Here is a 17,760-nt window from a genome sequence, read left to right as displayed (position 1 = left end):
GACAATTACATCAGCTGAAATTGCAAGCATGCAGAGTTGAAATAGTTAGCTAAAAGTAATTATTTGACTGTTGACACAATGAAGGGCTGTGGGAGTATATCAAACAAAAAGGCTCGGGACCTCTGTGATATGGGGAATAAAATAAAATCAATCAATCACACAGAAAATTCAGCTCACCTTTATTGGTGCATGCGATCCACTGTAAAGGTGTAACATCATAGTTGTGTTGACCCACAGAAAAGGTGAAAACTCGAACCTTCGCAGGAACAAATGGAGAAAAATATACAGGTTTTCAGAGGGAGGTCAAGATACCACAGTGCAAAAATGCTGGATGCAAGTGAAAGGTGTCTGTTATGGTCAGAAGAAACCAACCGTTTTGTTGGGCCAATTGTATTGCATGAAGACATCCTGAGCTCTGTCTTCTCCTCCATCAGTAAACAGCATGATTATCTTATTGCAGTTGGCCCGAGGAACATGTGTCTTCTGAAAAATACATTTAAAAGGGAGATGAATGAGAGGGAACAGTAGAGTTGGTCGATACAGTAAAAGTGTGTCGAGACGTTAGTATTGACATAATCCAAGGTCAATGTAAATCAATGTGTGACTCACATTTAACAGCTGGTTGAAGGCAAAATGAAATCCAGACTTGTAGTCAGTGGTGCCTTTAGCCTGCATCTGCTGTACTGCGTCCTTGAAGATCTTTTTGTTTCGCACATTAGCCTGGACGAGATGTTTGAAGCAGGGAACCACAGCCTCGGCCTTCTCGTTGAACTGAAACACAACAGCAGACACAGTTTGGGCTTCAAAATGTAAAAACTGAAGTTAAGGAAACAAGTGAACGGTACAGAGATGTGAAATGAGAGGATCAGTGATGAAGAGTCAGTGAATGTAGCAGATACTAACCCTGGCCACGTTGACATAGTCATCATCAGACAAAGTGTCCAGCATCTCCATCACTGACGCTTTGATGAGCTTCAGGGTGAGTCCACTGACACTGCCGCTCCTGAGGAAACACACAAGTATCATCCCAGTCACATGCTAAAATACTAATAAATATAACACCAACAAAAAGATAATTTTACTTAGAGGTCTGCAAAATGACGCTGCATGCACATTTTTCAGTGAGGCAGAGTATTTACTCATCCAGTCCAGCTGCAGTTGATATGAGTAAAGTGCTGCTAAATTGGACCTAAGTTTGAAAAACTAGGAGACAAATTTTGTGCAAATTAGTTGTGCACTTTTGTCCCCACAACAATGGAGGATCTGTGAGGAAAATATTAGCTCAACAAAAAAAGGAGTTGTTTAAAAACCAAATTTTACGGGAAAAATATTAATGTAGAAGATTTTTGGTCAACGTTTAAACTCCTTTTATGTGGCTGCTAGACAGATTTTCAAAAAATCCAATAGGTCCATTTAAGTCACTGCTTAAATAACAATGCACACTAAGAATGCACACTCACTCCCTCTGAGCACCTGACCAAAGTCTTCAGCAGTGCTGAAAACCTTACACGTGTTTCTCCAGATGTTCAATCATAGACATGATTTCCCCTGCCGCAGCGATTAATCAGCATTGATAAATCCTTTTCTGTGGCTATTTGTTTGTATTTCCTTCTCCCGTGTTTTGCAGTCCACAGATGAAACACACTAATGTAGTTTGATAATGAACTGTTTGTTTTTACCCAAACACAATTTTCAATGGGGCTGCACTAAGGTTGTTTTTGCACAAATAACCATAACGCAACTCCAATGAAAATATGGACAAATACTTTTTAGCCAATATACCCTGATCTCTCTTAATACTGTCTGAATGAATAAATATAGAGCAAATGATTTTCAGGTTTTGAGGCCTAGAGTTTATTCAGCAGCATTTCTTCACTATGGGTGAAAAATAATTCGATTCCATTGTTCATTACTAATTGTTTTCTATTTGTAACTGAATACACCACAGCCTCTACCACTATCTTTATGCACATGTTATTGAACCATGTTGATGAAAGGTCACTCATGAGGGCTACTCTCATATTTTCCTCATTTCATTCAATAATAGGATTAACTTTGCAAACACTCCCAATGAATGGCTACATTACCACCACAATAAATAGCAACCAACGGGACAACACAGTGACAACAATATGCTGCTGTACTTGAACATGACCTTGAGTTTGACTACACTCAGCAAAACACACTCTACTGTCTGATCTACCACAGAAACAGGAAGCAGAACTTCGTCTCATCATGTTTACGCTTAAATCAATCGTTTGACATTTTGGATAAAATACGCTTATTCAGTTTCTGGCAAAGAGTTAGATGAATAATAATACTTTTGTGTCTGTCTGTTAAATGCTCTGTCCAACGGTAACAAAATCCACCTACCAGCACCTTCGAAGCTCACTAATTAACATGTTTTATCTCATTAGTTTAATCTAGTTAGAGACTGTTACAAAGCAACATAATGTACAAACCATTTAGATTTTCTTCTTGTGTTTGAATCATCTCTTACTTGGCCTTTAGGTTGTTTCACATGATAAGCAATATGTGCAGAATCAGTGACAGGTGCACTGTTTTAAACTAAAATTCAAATCAGTCTGGCTTGTTTCTCTAGTTTTGCTGGCTTATAGGACCAGAGTCACGAAGAAGCTGCTCACTTGTGTGAAATAACACCATAGATGGTCTCTTTCACTTGTGAGTGAGACAGAAATGCAAGCCAGGCTTAGAAAACTTCACAAATGGATTTCAACACCACTTAATTATTTAAAGCTGCAAAGAAAGGGACAGTTTTGTACGTTTTTTAAAAATTCACCTATATATTACCAGTCGAAGCAACACGCATGTCATTTTTGCCAGTAGACCTATGCAGCATTTACATGTTAGCCAATTACTAAACAAGAACATTTCTGAACACTATTTATTACTTACACATCAACAAGAATGACCATATCTTTTGGGGACGAGGCTCCCTGGATGTACCTGTGGCAAAGAAAAAGAGAGGATTCAATTTGTCAGCCCTGTAAATCTATTACACCTGTCATAGGCAGACATGAAAATATGTTTTAAGAAGCATACTGTACCAGGGTCTCCTCCTGACGTCATACAAATCGATTTTATCAGGGGCTTTCCAAGGTGTAGCTGAAAAAATTATATATATTATTGTCCCTGATACTGTTTATGTAAATTTGAGTTAGCCCTTGTTCCATCCTTTTAAAATGTCCCGTGACCCTTCATATTCAACATCAGGTGAGGAATCACAGGGTAAAAGGTCAAAGCTACCTGGGTAGTAGCGAGTGACACCAGTCGCACTCCCGAACGCTTGCCACAGCAGTGATGGATCCTCCTGACTGTTCTCCATGAACACTTTCTCCAGCGCCTGCGTCCAGTTCAACTCATTCAGAATGACCGGAGCTGATTGGAAAAGAGTTGAAACTTCTTAGATATGCTCCTTAAAATATGTCAAATAAATCTAATTAAATCACCAGCATATGACATATTTACAAGTAATAAATAATATAATCAGAACTTCACTTGCCTCCTTTGTAAATATCTGTGGGAATCTGAACAGCTGTGTAGGAATAGTTGACATTATTTTTGAAGTTTGGATCGTAAACAAACTCCAGCTTGATGTGCGAAGGATTTTCCACCTCTCCCTCTCCATCCATGGAGTACTGTGAGATAGAGAAAGCACGCATTTCACATTAACCATCACCTTTTCATCAGTACTATAACAACAAAATACTTTTCTTAATTGCATTGCAGACTATTTATTTCAAATGAGACACATTAAATAATCTCTTTTCTATCGAAGGGCCTCAGTAGATATAAACAAAGCAGACCAATCTGTTTACAGGTCCTATTACTCACATAGTCCAGCTCTGCCTTGGAGTCATAATAAGCCATGTCCAGCTCCTAGGAGAAAACAGATGCAGGCATGAGGAGGCTGCAATGTTGACAACTGTGAAACAACATGAGGTCTATTAAATATTGTACACACAGGTCAGGTCAACGTCTAGACACATGGAGGCTACTTAATTAAGATTGCAACTAAAGATTGTTTTGATGCATCATGATTCATCTTCACTGATGATTAACCGTAGAAATTTCTAAACTGCATTTTGTTCAAATATGGATGTAATGCATATTCTCTTTTAGGATAGCCCAAACTGTTTACAAATAACGAAAATAATAATAAAAAAATTCAATTATTGTGAATAGTTGCATTCAAAATCTGAATTCTATGAATTAAATTAATGTAGAATATATGTTTTGCCTAGAAAGACCTCTATTATTATACAGGTGCCAAATATATATCATTACAGAATAGTTATAAAGCTAATTGGTGAAATCAGTACGTTTCTTTGACTGACAGAGACTACGGGCATCAAAACACCAGCATCATAAACTATAAGTAACAAACAGTAGGCTACTATTTACAATAATGATAGTGAACTATTTATTCATTTCGGTAGAGTGAGTCAGAAACAAAGATATGTTGCTTGGATCGCCATAGCAACACTTTAAAAAACAAGTTACAACCGTGCATCACAAGAACCAGTTAAATGAATGTGTTGATTGACATACGTCAATCAACACATTCGTATACAGTTGCAACGTATACATAGAATAATTTGTGGGACTAATATGGTTACTTTTAAATTACTTTTGTGCAATTAATTAATCTATAACTCCATCTGTAACATGGCAACAATAGAGACAAATATGCATCAAAAGTTGCCATATCCCAGAGTTATATCTCAAAAGAATTGTTAATTTACACAATGACATGAAACAGGACAAAGTCTCAAATCCTCGCATTAGTGAAGCTGTAACCACCAAATGTTTGCTCTTGTTTTCTGCTCAGTAATCTCACATTTTGAATCAGTAGACAGGCTGTACGGCTTGGATAGAGCAACGCCATCTGTTCGTCTTAGTTTCTGAGGAGACCTAACATACTTCAGAATAAGCTTGACATCCACTCGGAGGCTGCAATGCTCTTATTTTTGGCCTGTTCTGATCACCAAATCTTATCATATCGCCTGAGCCTATATCACATTTCAACTTAATGACGTGTCTTTCTGATGACTATTTGTCTTCTTGCTGTGAGTAAATGAAACTTCCAGCCGTTACCAGCCAGTGTTTCTTATTAGTCAGTCCAGAGAAGTGACATTGCGAGCCCTGGTTCTGTAAATTTTAGTGTTTCAATCCTATAGAAAATGTTTCACCTGTTTTATATGGATAAAAGATGTATTGATTGATAAAATAAGAAATGTAGGTGCGGGAATCTTGAAAATCTTAGGATGTTTGAATCAAAATGATTTTTGATTCAATAAAAGAGAGGCAGGCATTATAATTTGGCTTTTATTCCGGGTAGGAGATGTTACCTTTGGACGAATTCAAGGTATCTGTTTCCCCTGTTTCCAGTCTTAATGGCAAGCTAAGTTAACCAGTTGCTGTAGCTTTATATTTTGCAGGTAAATGGGGCGGCTGTGGCACACGAGGTAGAGCGCTTGTCCCGTAACCACAAGGGTTGGTGGTTCGAACCCCTCTTGAGTCAACATGCCGAGGTGTTCCTGAGCAAGATACCCAATCCCAAGTTGCTCCCTGGGTGGGACTAATGGGACTAATAAAGGCTTAATTATTATTAAATACATTAGTGGTATTGATCTTCTTCTACAACCAGAAAATGTTTTAGAAATGTTTAGAATACATCATTTGGAAAACTACACCATTTTCATTGAATGGGGCTCAAAAATACAAAGCCACCAGTGTCTTTAAAAATGGCAGAGGGATTCAGTGCCTCAGGAAAGTTCGTGAGAGGTCATGTGAGAGGATGAGGTTAACCCCAACTCATTTTGTTGGGCAAATGAAGCAGACCGAGTGGAAAAGTGGATTGCCAATGTGTGTAGGACTCAACGGAACCGCACAGCTGAGTGCACTCGGTCATCTGTTTCACCCAGCTGAGCGCTGAGGGATCGGCTCAGCTGACCGGTGGAAATGTTCTGCCTCTCTTAGGTCGTCCCATTTAGAGTCACAGTGCTCAAAGGCATCAGACCCATCTGGTTTGAATTTACATCAGTGGTTAAATTTGACTGCGTAATGTTGCCGCTATATTAGGAAATGAGGATTAAAAAAAAAATCCCCAAAACATTACAGACGAAAGAAAGTTTGGGAAGTTTGTGTACATGAGAAAATTAAAGGGTTGTCAATAACACTGATCAGATACAGTATTATCTTTATATCAAAGGCTCTCAGTAATACTGACTATAGTCCATGTAATATTAACTGTGATCAACAATTACAAATTAATTATTTTAACTTCAAATAGAATGTTATTTAAGATTCTACCTTGATTCCATCCTGCCACAGATGCTCTCGCTGGAGCCGCTCTGCTTCACTGGCTAACCTCTACATGTTGGAAACAGAGAAACATTAAGGGAGCAAGTAGCATGACATGTTGGTTTTCTCTTGTCAAAGGGGGATGAACACGGTGAAACATGGCACTTAGACAAAATTTGGGTTTAGTAGCTTTTGCAAATAATGTAGCCTTGCACTTTCAACTACAAGAGAGCCGTTCAGAAAATATCAGTTATGCTTTCAATCAAACACTTCTCTATTTATGTCAATTTTTTGGGTTGTTATTTGCAAACCCTATAGCCATCTTAAGCTACACTGTTTAAAACCATCCTTTAAAATAAGGATATAACAATATATACAGTAAATGTATATACTACCTGGAATCAAAGAACTATGACAGACCTTTAGTAATGTATGAATTATAGATAGCAAGTAATTGTTTTAATATTCTTGCAATGTCTTTATTTAAGTGCTGCAGTGCTGGCTTTGTCCCCAAATGTATCTGCAAGATGAAACAAATCAAATTCTCATTTGTATCCCACTGATTCAACACTTGCTGTCTCAGAAATGTATGAATGTTACACTGTATTATTATTACATGGAAGCATACTAAATCTAAACTTAAAATAAGCAAGAGGCTACTACTTTACTTTCTTACTCAAAACAGAAAAATGTAGTTCTGAGAGTGATCACTTAATTTGCAGAAAAAAACCCATGAACATTTAAAAACATAAAAGATAAAAAAGCAACACTCAGTTATATCAATAAAATATTTCATATTTAACAGAAATAATATACTTACGTCGAGCGCTTTGCGCTTCTTAGCCAGGAGTTTCTCTATATCTGAGGCCACCTTCTCCACAATCTTCCGAGGCTGATTCTTCACCAGAGTAAACCGTCGTCTTTCTTCATTGTATATCTGTACATTTTTCATGGGAAAAGTGAAAAACTTAAGAGCAATAATGGATGAATATTCTTTCAATTAAGTGTAGTTGATTATTATGGGCAGTATCTGTGTGGTGTTATTTTAAAATGATGATCTGGATGACAAATCTGGAGAGAAACAAAAACTTTTCAAACAAGTTTGAAGCTCAAGATATCAGAACAATCCTATAACAAAGAAGAATAATCCAAATACTGAATTTGCCAAAGCAGATCTATTTTATATTTCAATACTATGGCACAGGGGAATAGTCACTTGTTGTGTTTGTGTGTTCACTCCAAATCTAAATATAGATCCTTTCATGAGATCTATTCATACACAACGTCTGTTGTCTTTGAACCAAGTTTTCACAGAAGAATCGCATTACTGGAATTTCTTACCAAAATGACAGACACTATGTTGCATTTATTCTCTTAGCCATAAAATAATCTAATAATAATAATTTTTACATGCAAGAACAGGATGGTTTTCGAATGAACAATTCACAAAATTGCTCTTGAAAACAAACAATAGAGCATTTGGAATAAAAAAGAACACATCGCCATAAATACAACATCCTGCGTAACTGCTACATGCTATTTAAAAATACAACCAAAGCCACCAACGGTGGCTTGTAACAACAAAATAACAAGACAAAGCAAAGGTGTGACTTTGTCCAATAAAGCTCGTGGGAGATTTACAGGATGACTATGAGGTTTAAAACACACTAGTTGATGGTGAGATAGTCACCTTTGTTTGCTCAGCCAATAATGTCTTCCAGTGAAGTTGAAGATCAACGTTTATTTTATGTTCTCAACTAACCTAAAAATTTATAAATATTCCTGGAATAAATGAGAAGCGTATAGCCCATTTAAACAAGACTACAAAAGTCTATTTCAACGTAGTTTTAAAAAAAAAAAACTGTTTGCCTTTTTCATTACATTCTGACTAAAGTTTACAGATTAACCCAGATTCTGCTCTTAATGCTCTTCCACAGAGGACCTGAAGTTAAATTAGACCATACATCACAGTTATCTTCTGAAATGTGGCCTTTCAACATGCTCACAAAGTATTCCTTATGATTTCTTACAAGAGAGAACTTTATGGGTCATCAGGAGACATCTGGGAACAACACTTAGCAGCAAGAGCAAATGTCTGAGGGACTATTTTGTTTCAAACTAATTTCTACTTTCTTGAGAAAGTTTGCTACTTTTTGGCATGAAATACTGCCTGTTAGCTCAGAACACATCTATTCATAAATAGGTTAGAGGAACTTTCATAGCTTTAGTTGGGAGCTCTCCAAAGAGCTCTCCAAAAAACAAATAACACCTTTTATTATATGCTTGGTCTTGCCTGCAATATCTAACTGTACAAACACTTTCTTCAGCTGTATATTGTTACACATATATCCATGATGACCAAGATGATCAAGAGGTTCATCATGAACAGATATGCAGCGGACAAGACACCAACAGCATCTTTCTATAAGCTCACTGTCTGGTGGGTTGAAGGCCATCACTCTCTACCTCAAGAGCAAATACATGAGAGAGAACATGGAGACAGACAATGACCTGGATGAATGTATTTAGCAAACCTGCATACCGTATAACATCACTCTCTCAATAAATGGACTTCATCAAATGCACTTCAAGACGTCCCTCAAGTTGTGTACTGACAAGATGCTTTATTGGCTCAAGCCGCACAAATGGGAACATGCAGTAATGAACAGGGTGTTTCTGTGAACTGGCTGCTGTCTGAGAGGAAACAGGTTCTGTGTAGAATATATTGACAATCAAGATGTAAAACTGACGACGGATATGATGTAGATAAAACATTTAGCAAACCAGACTGACATGGGACCACGAAATGGCCATGGTTTCACATAACTTCTACAAAATCAAAATTTCTTGCAATTTCCTACCAAATCGTAGAGCATGTTAGCTTTGTCTTTGTGAGCATATTAGCACGCTGTGGTTAACATTGAGCTTGATTTAGCTCTGTCCCTAAGGACAGCCTCACAGATTGGCCAGCATGGCTGAAGACTCTTAGTCTTCTTATTTTGACAAATAGTAAAGGGGGTCTTGAAGAGTTTTTAAACTAGTATCACAGATTTTCCTAAACCTTCAGATAATCACGTTAGGTTTATTTATAATAAGACAAAATGCAAAAATTGGAGGGATGCCATTGAAAGCATCATGATCAAAAAGTGTCCTGCTAAACAGTAGTCAAGCAGTCTGAGCAGTAAAAACCTGATGCAGAGCTGGGCTGTATCATGGAGGCCATCAAAAGTAGCTGCAAATGTAAAATTGCTTTGTATTGGTTGAGAAATTGAAAATGAAGTTTAATTTAAGCTACAAGCGTTTCCTCGAGGAGAGAAGATTGCACTCAGTTTTCCGGGCAGAGAAAAACAATTTCTTTAACAGATCCAGAGTGTTTCAGGAGCATCAACGGATTAATAAGGACTGAATGAACGAGCTGTGTGTGTCTCACATCACGGCATTACTGCAGGCTGCAGGCTGACCATCTGCTCTGCTGTGACACAAACAGAGAGGACACGTGCCGCGGGTCTCTGCTGAGGAAACGCCCCCACACATCCTCACAGAGCAGGACTCTCTTGCCCCCTGCAGATGATCTCTGGTCCATGAAAATAGAGGCAGATTCATTTTCTATCGACTTATCTAATAATCAACTTATTGTTTCAGCTCTAAATTATTTTCTCCACAACAATGCAAAGACCCATTAAGAGTGTAACATAGCCAACTAATCAGCTCCCTTTCTCTTATCCCCTTAAAGGGTTCACTAAGATCATGTGCTCAGATTTGCAAAATGGATCTGATTGAGAGCTTTAAGAAAGATAACGCTGCATGAATACAAAGTCATAAAACACTTCATGAATTGTTCCACTCGTAACAAATAACACGTACATTACATGATCAGCTTATGAATGACCTGAATTAGTATTCATGACTGTAGGTGTTATAAGCTCATGCCTTCATGGAACATAATACTAGATACTCTCAATCTGATCACTGTAGGCGGATGTTCAGGCATCTCTTTCGCTTTGTAGGAGTTGTGCAACATGTAAAGATTGATAATGATTGCAAACAGTACACAAAGTGCCAGCAAATCATGGCTTCAGCATTTTAAAAAACAGAGCTATTAGAAATGCTGCTCATAACTCAGAAAAAAGAAGAGTTAAAAAAAAACATGAAAAAAAGAAACAGTGATTTCTGAAATGTAGACTGTAATTGTTTTCTTGTTTTATTCACCTATTAAGCTTTAGCTATTAAACCAACTGGATTTGCAGATATGTTGCATGCTGACCTCTTATTAAGTAAGTAAGAGTAAGAACTGTGTACTAGAAAAAGAGAGCTACACACTCACCCCTTTCAACTGCTGAGCGCCAGTGATGTGCTGAAAGACTCTGTCAATCTCCTGTTCGATACGCCTGGCCCAGTGCATTATCCTGTGGATAAACATCACAGGCCGACTGTCACACAACACAAACAATGAAAAGGATACGTGTCTGTGTGTGTGTGTGTGTGTGTGTGTGTGTGTGTGTGTGTGTGTGTGTGTGTTTCACAGAAGCAAGCAGTGAAGTTGGAACAATAATCTGTTACCTGTTCATGGATTAAAACACAAGTAATGAAAAATTGCTTCATTGAACAATAACTAACACACATTTAAATCTCAAAAACGTCTTTTGTCTTTTTATTAAAATAAATATCTGTTTCAAGATGTACTAAAAATAAATGAAAGATCTCCTTTCATACTGCAACCAAAACCATTAATAAAGCACCAGTGAATTTCCCATGAAGAGGAGTGAACAGGAAATCTGATCACGTCTGGGAATTTCACACGTTGGAAAAAAAACTTCAGACTTTTGCACCTCATAGATGCAATAACTATTCAAGCAAAAAACACCGTTTACACCAATTCAGCGATGAATTCACAAATTCATTGAATGACAACAGGAATGAAAAAAAAAGCTTAGACAAATGTGCTTGGTTGAGAGTAAGCCTTGAAATGTAAGTAATGCCTCCTAATCAGCTTTGTTGACTCATCTTCATAATTCTGTGAAAAGATATTTCCAAGGCAGGAGAAAAATATAGAATTTGCTACATCATTATTATATACTCAGTATGTAAACAGCTATTTAAACCTGCTGCGACAGCCAAGATCACTTGATGCGACTGGAATTTCTCGCAGCCCTGAAAATAGAGCAACTAATGAAGCAGGATACACAAAACATCCACTGTGTTCCCTCTCTGGGTTGAGAGTAACAAGAACAGAGGCAATTCAAGGAAGGAGAAGTACAGTATATGTGTGGCTGTACAGCCGAGTAATTTAGCAGACTCTGTCAACAAATAAGAGTTAAAAATGCTTAATATCAAAGACAATATATAAAAAATATTCCACGAAGAGCAGTTACTATCTATGAAAATGGCTTTGAGCTGTGATGATCTTGAGTTGTGAAGCTGTTTTTTACACAATGATCTGCAGTAAAATGTAGGTTCTATTGTATTGTTAAAATACAAAGTGTTTGAGTGCTTAACTGTTTTATCATATCGTCACCTTTTAAATTAATATGTAAAACAATTAGCGAACAGCGTCGATTGAAAAGTGAAAATATCTTAAGCTTTAGATCTCATTTCAGGCATCTAACTAAAAAACACTTCAAAAAACCAATACGCTTTAAGATGAAGGAACTCATTAGGACTCATTCCTTCAGCACCTTATAACTTTTCAACCTTGCCACCTTAAAATAAATTCTGCTGTATTGAGCTTCAAATGAGCAATGGCCTTAAATGTGAACGAGTGTGTGTGAATTTTGTGTGATTATATGAATAATTATAGTCATATACTTTGAATGTGTTGTTACTGTTATGCTGTTCATTCTGTACACATGACATCTATTGCATTCTGTCCATCCTGGGAGAAGGATCCCTCCTCTGTCGTTCTCCCATAGGTTTCTACCTTTTTTCTCCCTGTGAAAGGTTTTTTTAGGGGAGTTTTTCCTGTGCCGATGTGAGGGAAGGACAGAGGATGTCGCATGTGCACAGATTGTAAAGCCCTCTGAGGCAAATTTGTCATTTGTGATTTTGGGCTATACAAAATAAACTGAATTGAATTTAATTTAATTTTGTTCTCAGTATTTAAGGTCGTCATTTTTTTTATTGCTATCAAGGCGACCTTCACGTAATATTTAATATGACAATAAAACAAATTATTCGGTAGTTTTCATTTGAACAACAATGGAAAGCAAAACTATTCTTCACTCAACCAGCTCATGTGGAGTGCATACTAGATAATAATACCATACTAACAATGGAGGTCTGTCAGTTTTACAAATCCTTCCCCACATTTTAATATTTTGTTTTGTTAACGTCTCAACAATATTACAGGGTTTGGTAACATGAGCTGTATTTGTTACAGAGAGTCTCCACACTGGGCTTGTGAAACAGTGCAGTTGTGTTGCAAATACATCAAAGTCAGCAGCCGAAACACCAGTGATATCGACAACAACCACTGCACCCGATGATGGAGGACTGCCAGCACCATCACATATTTTTTTGTGAAGCACTGTTAAAAAGAGAAGGCTGTACTGAATGATAAAGGTTTGGGTGCCTGGCTATTTAACAGTAGCATCAGCACTCTTCAGTATCAGCACTCCTACCAATACCTTTGTTAAATGTCAACTCCAACACAGAAATCACACCCACCATCGCTGCACACCAGAAACACCAACCACCAGCCACCAGCCCTGTATAAGCGCATGTGGTTCCAGCAGATTATTATCTCCGAGCCTACGCAAACCAATACACGGCTTCTACTATAAAAAAGAAAGGAGGAAAAAGAAGCAGCTTGATGACCTTTCGAATGGAATGTGTATTTTGCTTGTAGATAGAGAAAACAAGGCTAGTTAAGTTTAAGAAAACTAAACTGGCCTTGTTTAATGTGTATGGACTTAGTATCTCCTTCAGAAGCACAATCTGTTTCCTCCATGAACAATTCTAGTATTTTCAGACCATATATTAACAGAGAGAAACATCAAGTGAAAAGGTTGCGTGAAACAAACACTAAATGCAATCTTGCAATGTCAGGAAAATAAATATTTGCAGAGGAAGATTTTCTCTTGTTTTGATGAGACTGCAGATGATTCTAAAGGGTCCAATTTATAGAGATTTTAATAATCTTCAGAAAAATGTTGAGAGACATGCTGCTACTGATTAACACACTTTCAGAATACTGATCAGAATTAATCTGCACTAAATTATTTACAAATAAAGATATTTAGTGAAATGAAAATTCCATTTTTGTTTCCTGTCACTTTTCAGTGTTTTTTTCTCAGACTTTAGAAACCTTCATTAAACAACTGTTTCAAAAGTAGTGCTTCTTATGAATAGTGCCAATTTTAAGTAAATGGTGTGGCTGTAAGGTGGAAATGTAGCAGCTGTTCTCTGCCATCTTTAGTGATGGCAGAGACCCTAACCCTAACCCTCTCTCTAATGCAAGACGCAATCAAGTTATCGTATAACGTTAACCACTCACAACCAATCACAAAAAGTTGTGTTTCAGTGTTTGGACCTGACTAATCGAACAAAACATTTTTTAACTACTTCTTTAACTGATTTAAACATTTGTGTGGAATATTTGTTTGATAAAAAGGCCAGTTCATTACTTAATTTAACACTAAACAGTGGTAAGATGAACAATATCAGACCACCTTCACTTAAATTATCATTTTACTAAGAACCTTTCACTCCAATGAACCTTAAACTGTACTTTGCTTTAATGGCCACGAGACCAGAGTCGATGGAATTTGTTTTCAGTACAGCGTGGAAATAAAAAAAAAAACACCCAGTGCACAATCTCAGCAACACAACACATTAAGTGTTCTGTGTGTCTTCTTCCAAAAAGTATTCTCAGTGATAAACAGCATAATCTCCTGCAGGATAAGAAGAACTGCTGTCTTTCAGTGCCATGTTGAAGGGCATGCTATTAGCCACCTGGAACATAATGCAAATATGCTTCAAAAGACTAATCTTAACTAAACTAGACTCCCTGTACGCCCAGACTTTGCCACCCCTCAATAGACCCTGAGGATCAGGGAATAAACGCAGTCTCAATAAAGATTCACATCTCCCTCTGTTCACCTGCCTCACTTCACTGGTTCAACCTTCATTCACTGGCTGGACATGCGATCCTGATCCTGGCAAATGGATTAAAGAAGACTTTACAAAACATTCATCTGCGCTTTCTATCTAAATTAGTTCAAATCAGGAACTTAATCTTACTACCCACAAAATCGCCTTGGATCCTCTTAAGTTCCCTGAGCGTCGTTTCATTATCAATGACTCATCTCCCAGCAGAGTAACGAGACAACATCACAGATCAAAGTCTTGTTGGGCTTGTTTCTAGAGTGGGATGAGACACAAATCTCGACTCAACTGTCGACACTCTTCATAATGAAGACCCATTTGAATATATTTATTTTCCCCTGCTTTTTGATTTTATTATGAGCTGAACAAGAGTAAAAGATGTTAAGACCTGATGATGAATAGACCACCCTTAAAAGTACTAGTGCTTGACTTTGTGATAGAAAAGTAGCCAAGTTAAAGGAGTGGTGAAGCTTTTTTTTTTTATTCAATTAACTCCAGCATCATCCAGACTATCACTCAAAAAAGCCAGTTGAAGATATGATAGAGAGCCTGATGAAGTGTCTGTGACAAGCACAGCTCTATCTAAAAGTGAAATTATGTTCAGCTTGAGGAAGTCGAGGCAGCAGCAAAAGAGTGAGGAATGCTCTAAAAAAAAAGAGCAGCAGGAGGCTGACCTTTTTTTAAAAAAAAATCTCTCTACCTATTGACAACTGCGTAGTTATGAAAAGTAATTAATATAAAAACCTTTTTAAAATACATTCCAATAGTCAACTGGGTTCATGTTTCAAAGTGATTACTGCAGCCTTGACACCAAGACCACCCTGGCTGATCAAATGAAAATGTGTATGAAATTATAACTGAGCAGTTGTTATTGCAACAGAGATACATTTGCAACTTTATCTTGGGATTCTCAAACAATTCTAATAAAATAGCCAACATAAAATTATAAAAAAGACGGACATGCATTTGCTATTTTTGGATTATTCTGAAGACTTAAATCAGTCTGACTTTATTCTCATTCTGTCGTTCTCTAATCCCATTATGTTTTCAGATGAATGTTTTGTGGATGCCATAGTGGTTCTCACAATGGTGCAACACCTGAGGGTTAAACAGAAAAGTATATGAAAAATTCACTGAATGGCACAAAAAATTAAGTCAAACATTTATGATTCTTAGCGGATGCATGTTGCCCGAAACTATATCGGAGATCGGTCCGATACTGACTCAAATAGCTGGATCCTGGAATAGCTCGACGTAAAATAATGATACCAGTCTCTTCCACACAGTGAGGCATACAGTTTATTAAATAAACACTGTTAACGGCCGATACCAAAAGTCTAGTATCAGGACTGAAAATGTTGGATCGGTGCATCCGTAGTGAGGAGATATATTCGCTGGATTTGACAAAAAGTGAACTGTAACAGAATCCTGACCACAACTTTATTGCCTGATTAGTGCTGATTTAAAATTTGAAAAGTATATGCGAGCAGAAACGCTCGCATACATCATTAACCAACGTCATCCAGCTACAGCGTCATGATTGCAGCAAAAGTACATTTAATTTACTTAACACATAAATAGTGCACTAGAACCTTTTTAAAAAGCCAGAGTCAACAGGCTTGTTGCATCACAAAATAATTAAAATTGCCCTTGTAAAAAATCCTTTGAGTGAATAAATCAGGTTTGCTACATGACTGTTGCCCATGGAACAGCAGAGCAGCTTTAACCGTGTGGTGTGAGTCAGTGCAGATGAAGCACGATCCCAAGTTTTTTAGTGTGTGCTCCATTTCCTCTGCTCTCGAGCCCTGTGGGACGTCACAAAACTCTGTACGGCAGTGCTGCTATGAAACGGCTGAATAGCGCAGCGCTCTTGTGCCTCGTCTCTGTTAACTGCTTTACTCACACACCCCTGGGATGATATAGAGTGAAGCACTATGTGATGTGACCCATATTCACTTACAGCAGAGAGAGCGATAGGTTGAGAGGGTGGAGCAGCAGAGCGATAGGTGGAGTATAAGAAGCAGAGAGAGGAGACATTTTATGTGCTCTATCTATCTATCTATCTATCTATATATATATAGATATATATATCTGTCCATCTGTACATCTATCCATCTATCTAGTATGTATCTACTATCTAGCTTTCTATCTATCTAGTATCCAGTATCTAGTATCTTTCTAGTATCTATCTATCCATCTAGTATCTATATCTATCTAGAATCTATCCAGTATCTATCTGGTATCTATCTATTACCTGTCTAGTATGTATGCATTTATGTATGTATGTAGTTATGTATGTAATCTATCTATCTATCTATCTATCTATCTATCTATCTATCTATCTATCTATCTATCTATCTATCTATCTATCTATCTGTCTGTATATATATATCTAGTATGTATCTCTCAAATATCTATCAAGTATGACTTTGGTGATCCTCTGACTTTTCATCTGGCGCTATCACATGCTTCACATTTGTGGTTTTAAATTAAAATTCTCAACAACTGCTCAGACATTAGTGTCCCTCTCAGGAAGATTTGTGATCGCTACTGTAAACCAACACTTTGCTTTATGACCAAATACCTGCAAGTATAATGACATTTCCATCAGCCTCAGCTGTACTTTACGTTAAGTGGTAGGTAGTAAATGTTTGCATGCTAAGACACTAACATAGTCAACACGATAAACATCTTATGTACTTAACATCAGCATGTAAGCATTTATTCAATAGAAAGCTGTAGAGGCTCATAGACGCTGGCATATTTGTTGCCTTTTAGTCTTGTTATCAAACTTCTGTTAAACTGTAGTGTGATTAACATTGTTATGGTCATATTAAGGCCACTCAAAGCTAGCTAGCTAAGGCAAGGGGAAGACCATGTTTACTGTTTAATGTTAAAAAGTCAACACTTCTTTGAACTTCATGACCTTTGTAAATATTCAACCAAAAAAAGTCATGCTGAAGCAATTAGTAGTTTAATAGATTATTCGATCAACAGGAAAATTAATCCGTTTAGGCCAGTTATGAAGCAAAAATGGCAAATTGTGAGGATCTGCTGCTCCTCTCATCGTAAGTTGATTACATTTGGGTTTTGGTCTGTTGATTCCAAACTACAAGACATTTGAAGAGTTCCCATCGGGCTTTTCTAAGCTGTTAACTTTATTTTACTAATGATCAATCCAGTGGTTCTGAAACATTTCCTTCCATTCGTCCATTTGGAAGACAAAGGCAAGCAAATTAAACAGACTGAATTCAAATGAATATTATCTTGATGTAACATTATCTAGAACATGAACTGATGGTTTCTTTCCATGTCTGTTTCTCATAAGTC

At 37.2% G+C, this 17,760-nt stretch overlaps 1 protein-coding gene across 1 annotated transcript in view; it reads right to left on the bottom strand.

The window, feature by feature from the left end:
- LOC129105681 (voltage-dependent calcium channel subunit alpha-2/delta-2-like) overlaps positions 1 to 17,760 on the bottom strand; it is a 29,021-nt gene that overhangs the window by 8,932 nt on the left and 2,329 nt on the right. Inside the window, exons 2-13 of the mRNA XM_054616838.1 lie at positions 10,652 to 10,733; positions 7,148 to 7,264; positions 6,337 to 6,396; positions 3,856 to 3,900; positions 3,524 to 3,659; positions 3,268 to 3,399; positions 3,069 to 3,126; positions 2,917 to 2,967; positions 904 to 1,003; positions 610 to 771; positions 373 to 483; positions 178 to 256 (exon numbers count right to left, since the gene is read on the bottom strand). Coding sequence (XP_054472813.1) covers positions 178 to 256; positions 373 to 483; positions 610 to 771; positions 904 to 1,003; positions 2,917 to 2,967; positions 3,069 to 3,126; positions 3,268 to 3,399; positions 3,524 to 3,659; positions 3,856 to 3,900; positions 6,337 to 6,396; positions 7,148 to 7,264; positions 10,652 to 10,733 — 1,133 coding nt within the window. The remainder of the gene's footprint in view (positions 1 to 177; positions 257 to 372; positions 484 to 609; positions 772 to 903; positions 1,004 to 2,916; positions 2,968 to 3,068; positions 3,127 to 3,267; positions 3,400 to 3,523; positions 3,660 to 3,855; positions 3,901 to 6,336; positions 6,397 to 7,147; positions 7,265 to 10,651; positions 10,734 to 17,760) is intronic.

This window comes from Anoplopoma fimbria, chromosome 17 (assembly GCF_027596085.1).
Source record: "Anoplopoma fimbria isolate UVic2021 breed Golden Eagle Sablefish chromosome 17, Afim_UVic_2022, whole genome shotgun sequence".
Taxonomy (NCBI): Eukaryota; Metazoa; Chordata; class Actinopteri; order Perciformes; family Anoplopomatidae; genus Anoplopoma; species Anoplopoma fimbria.
This window is presented reverse-complemented; position numbering and strand designations above follow the sequence as displayed.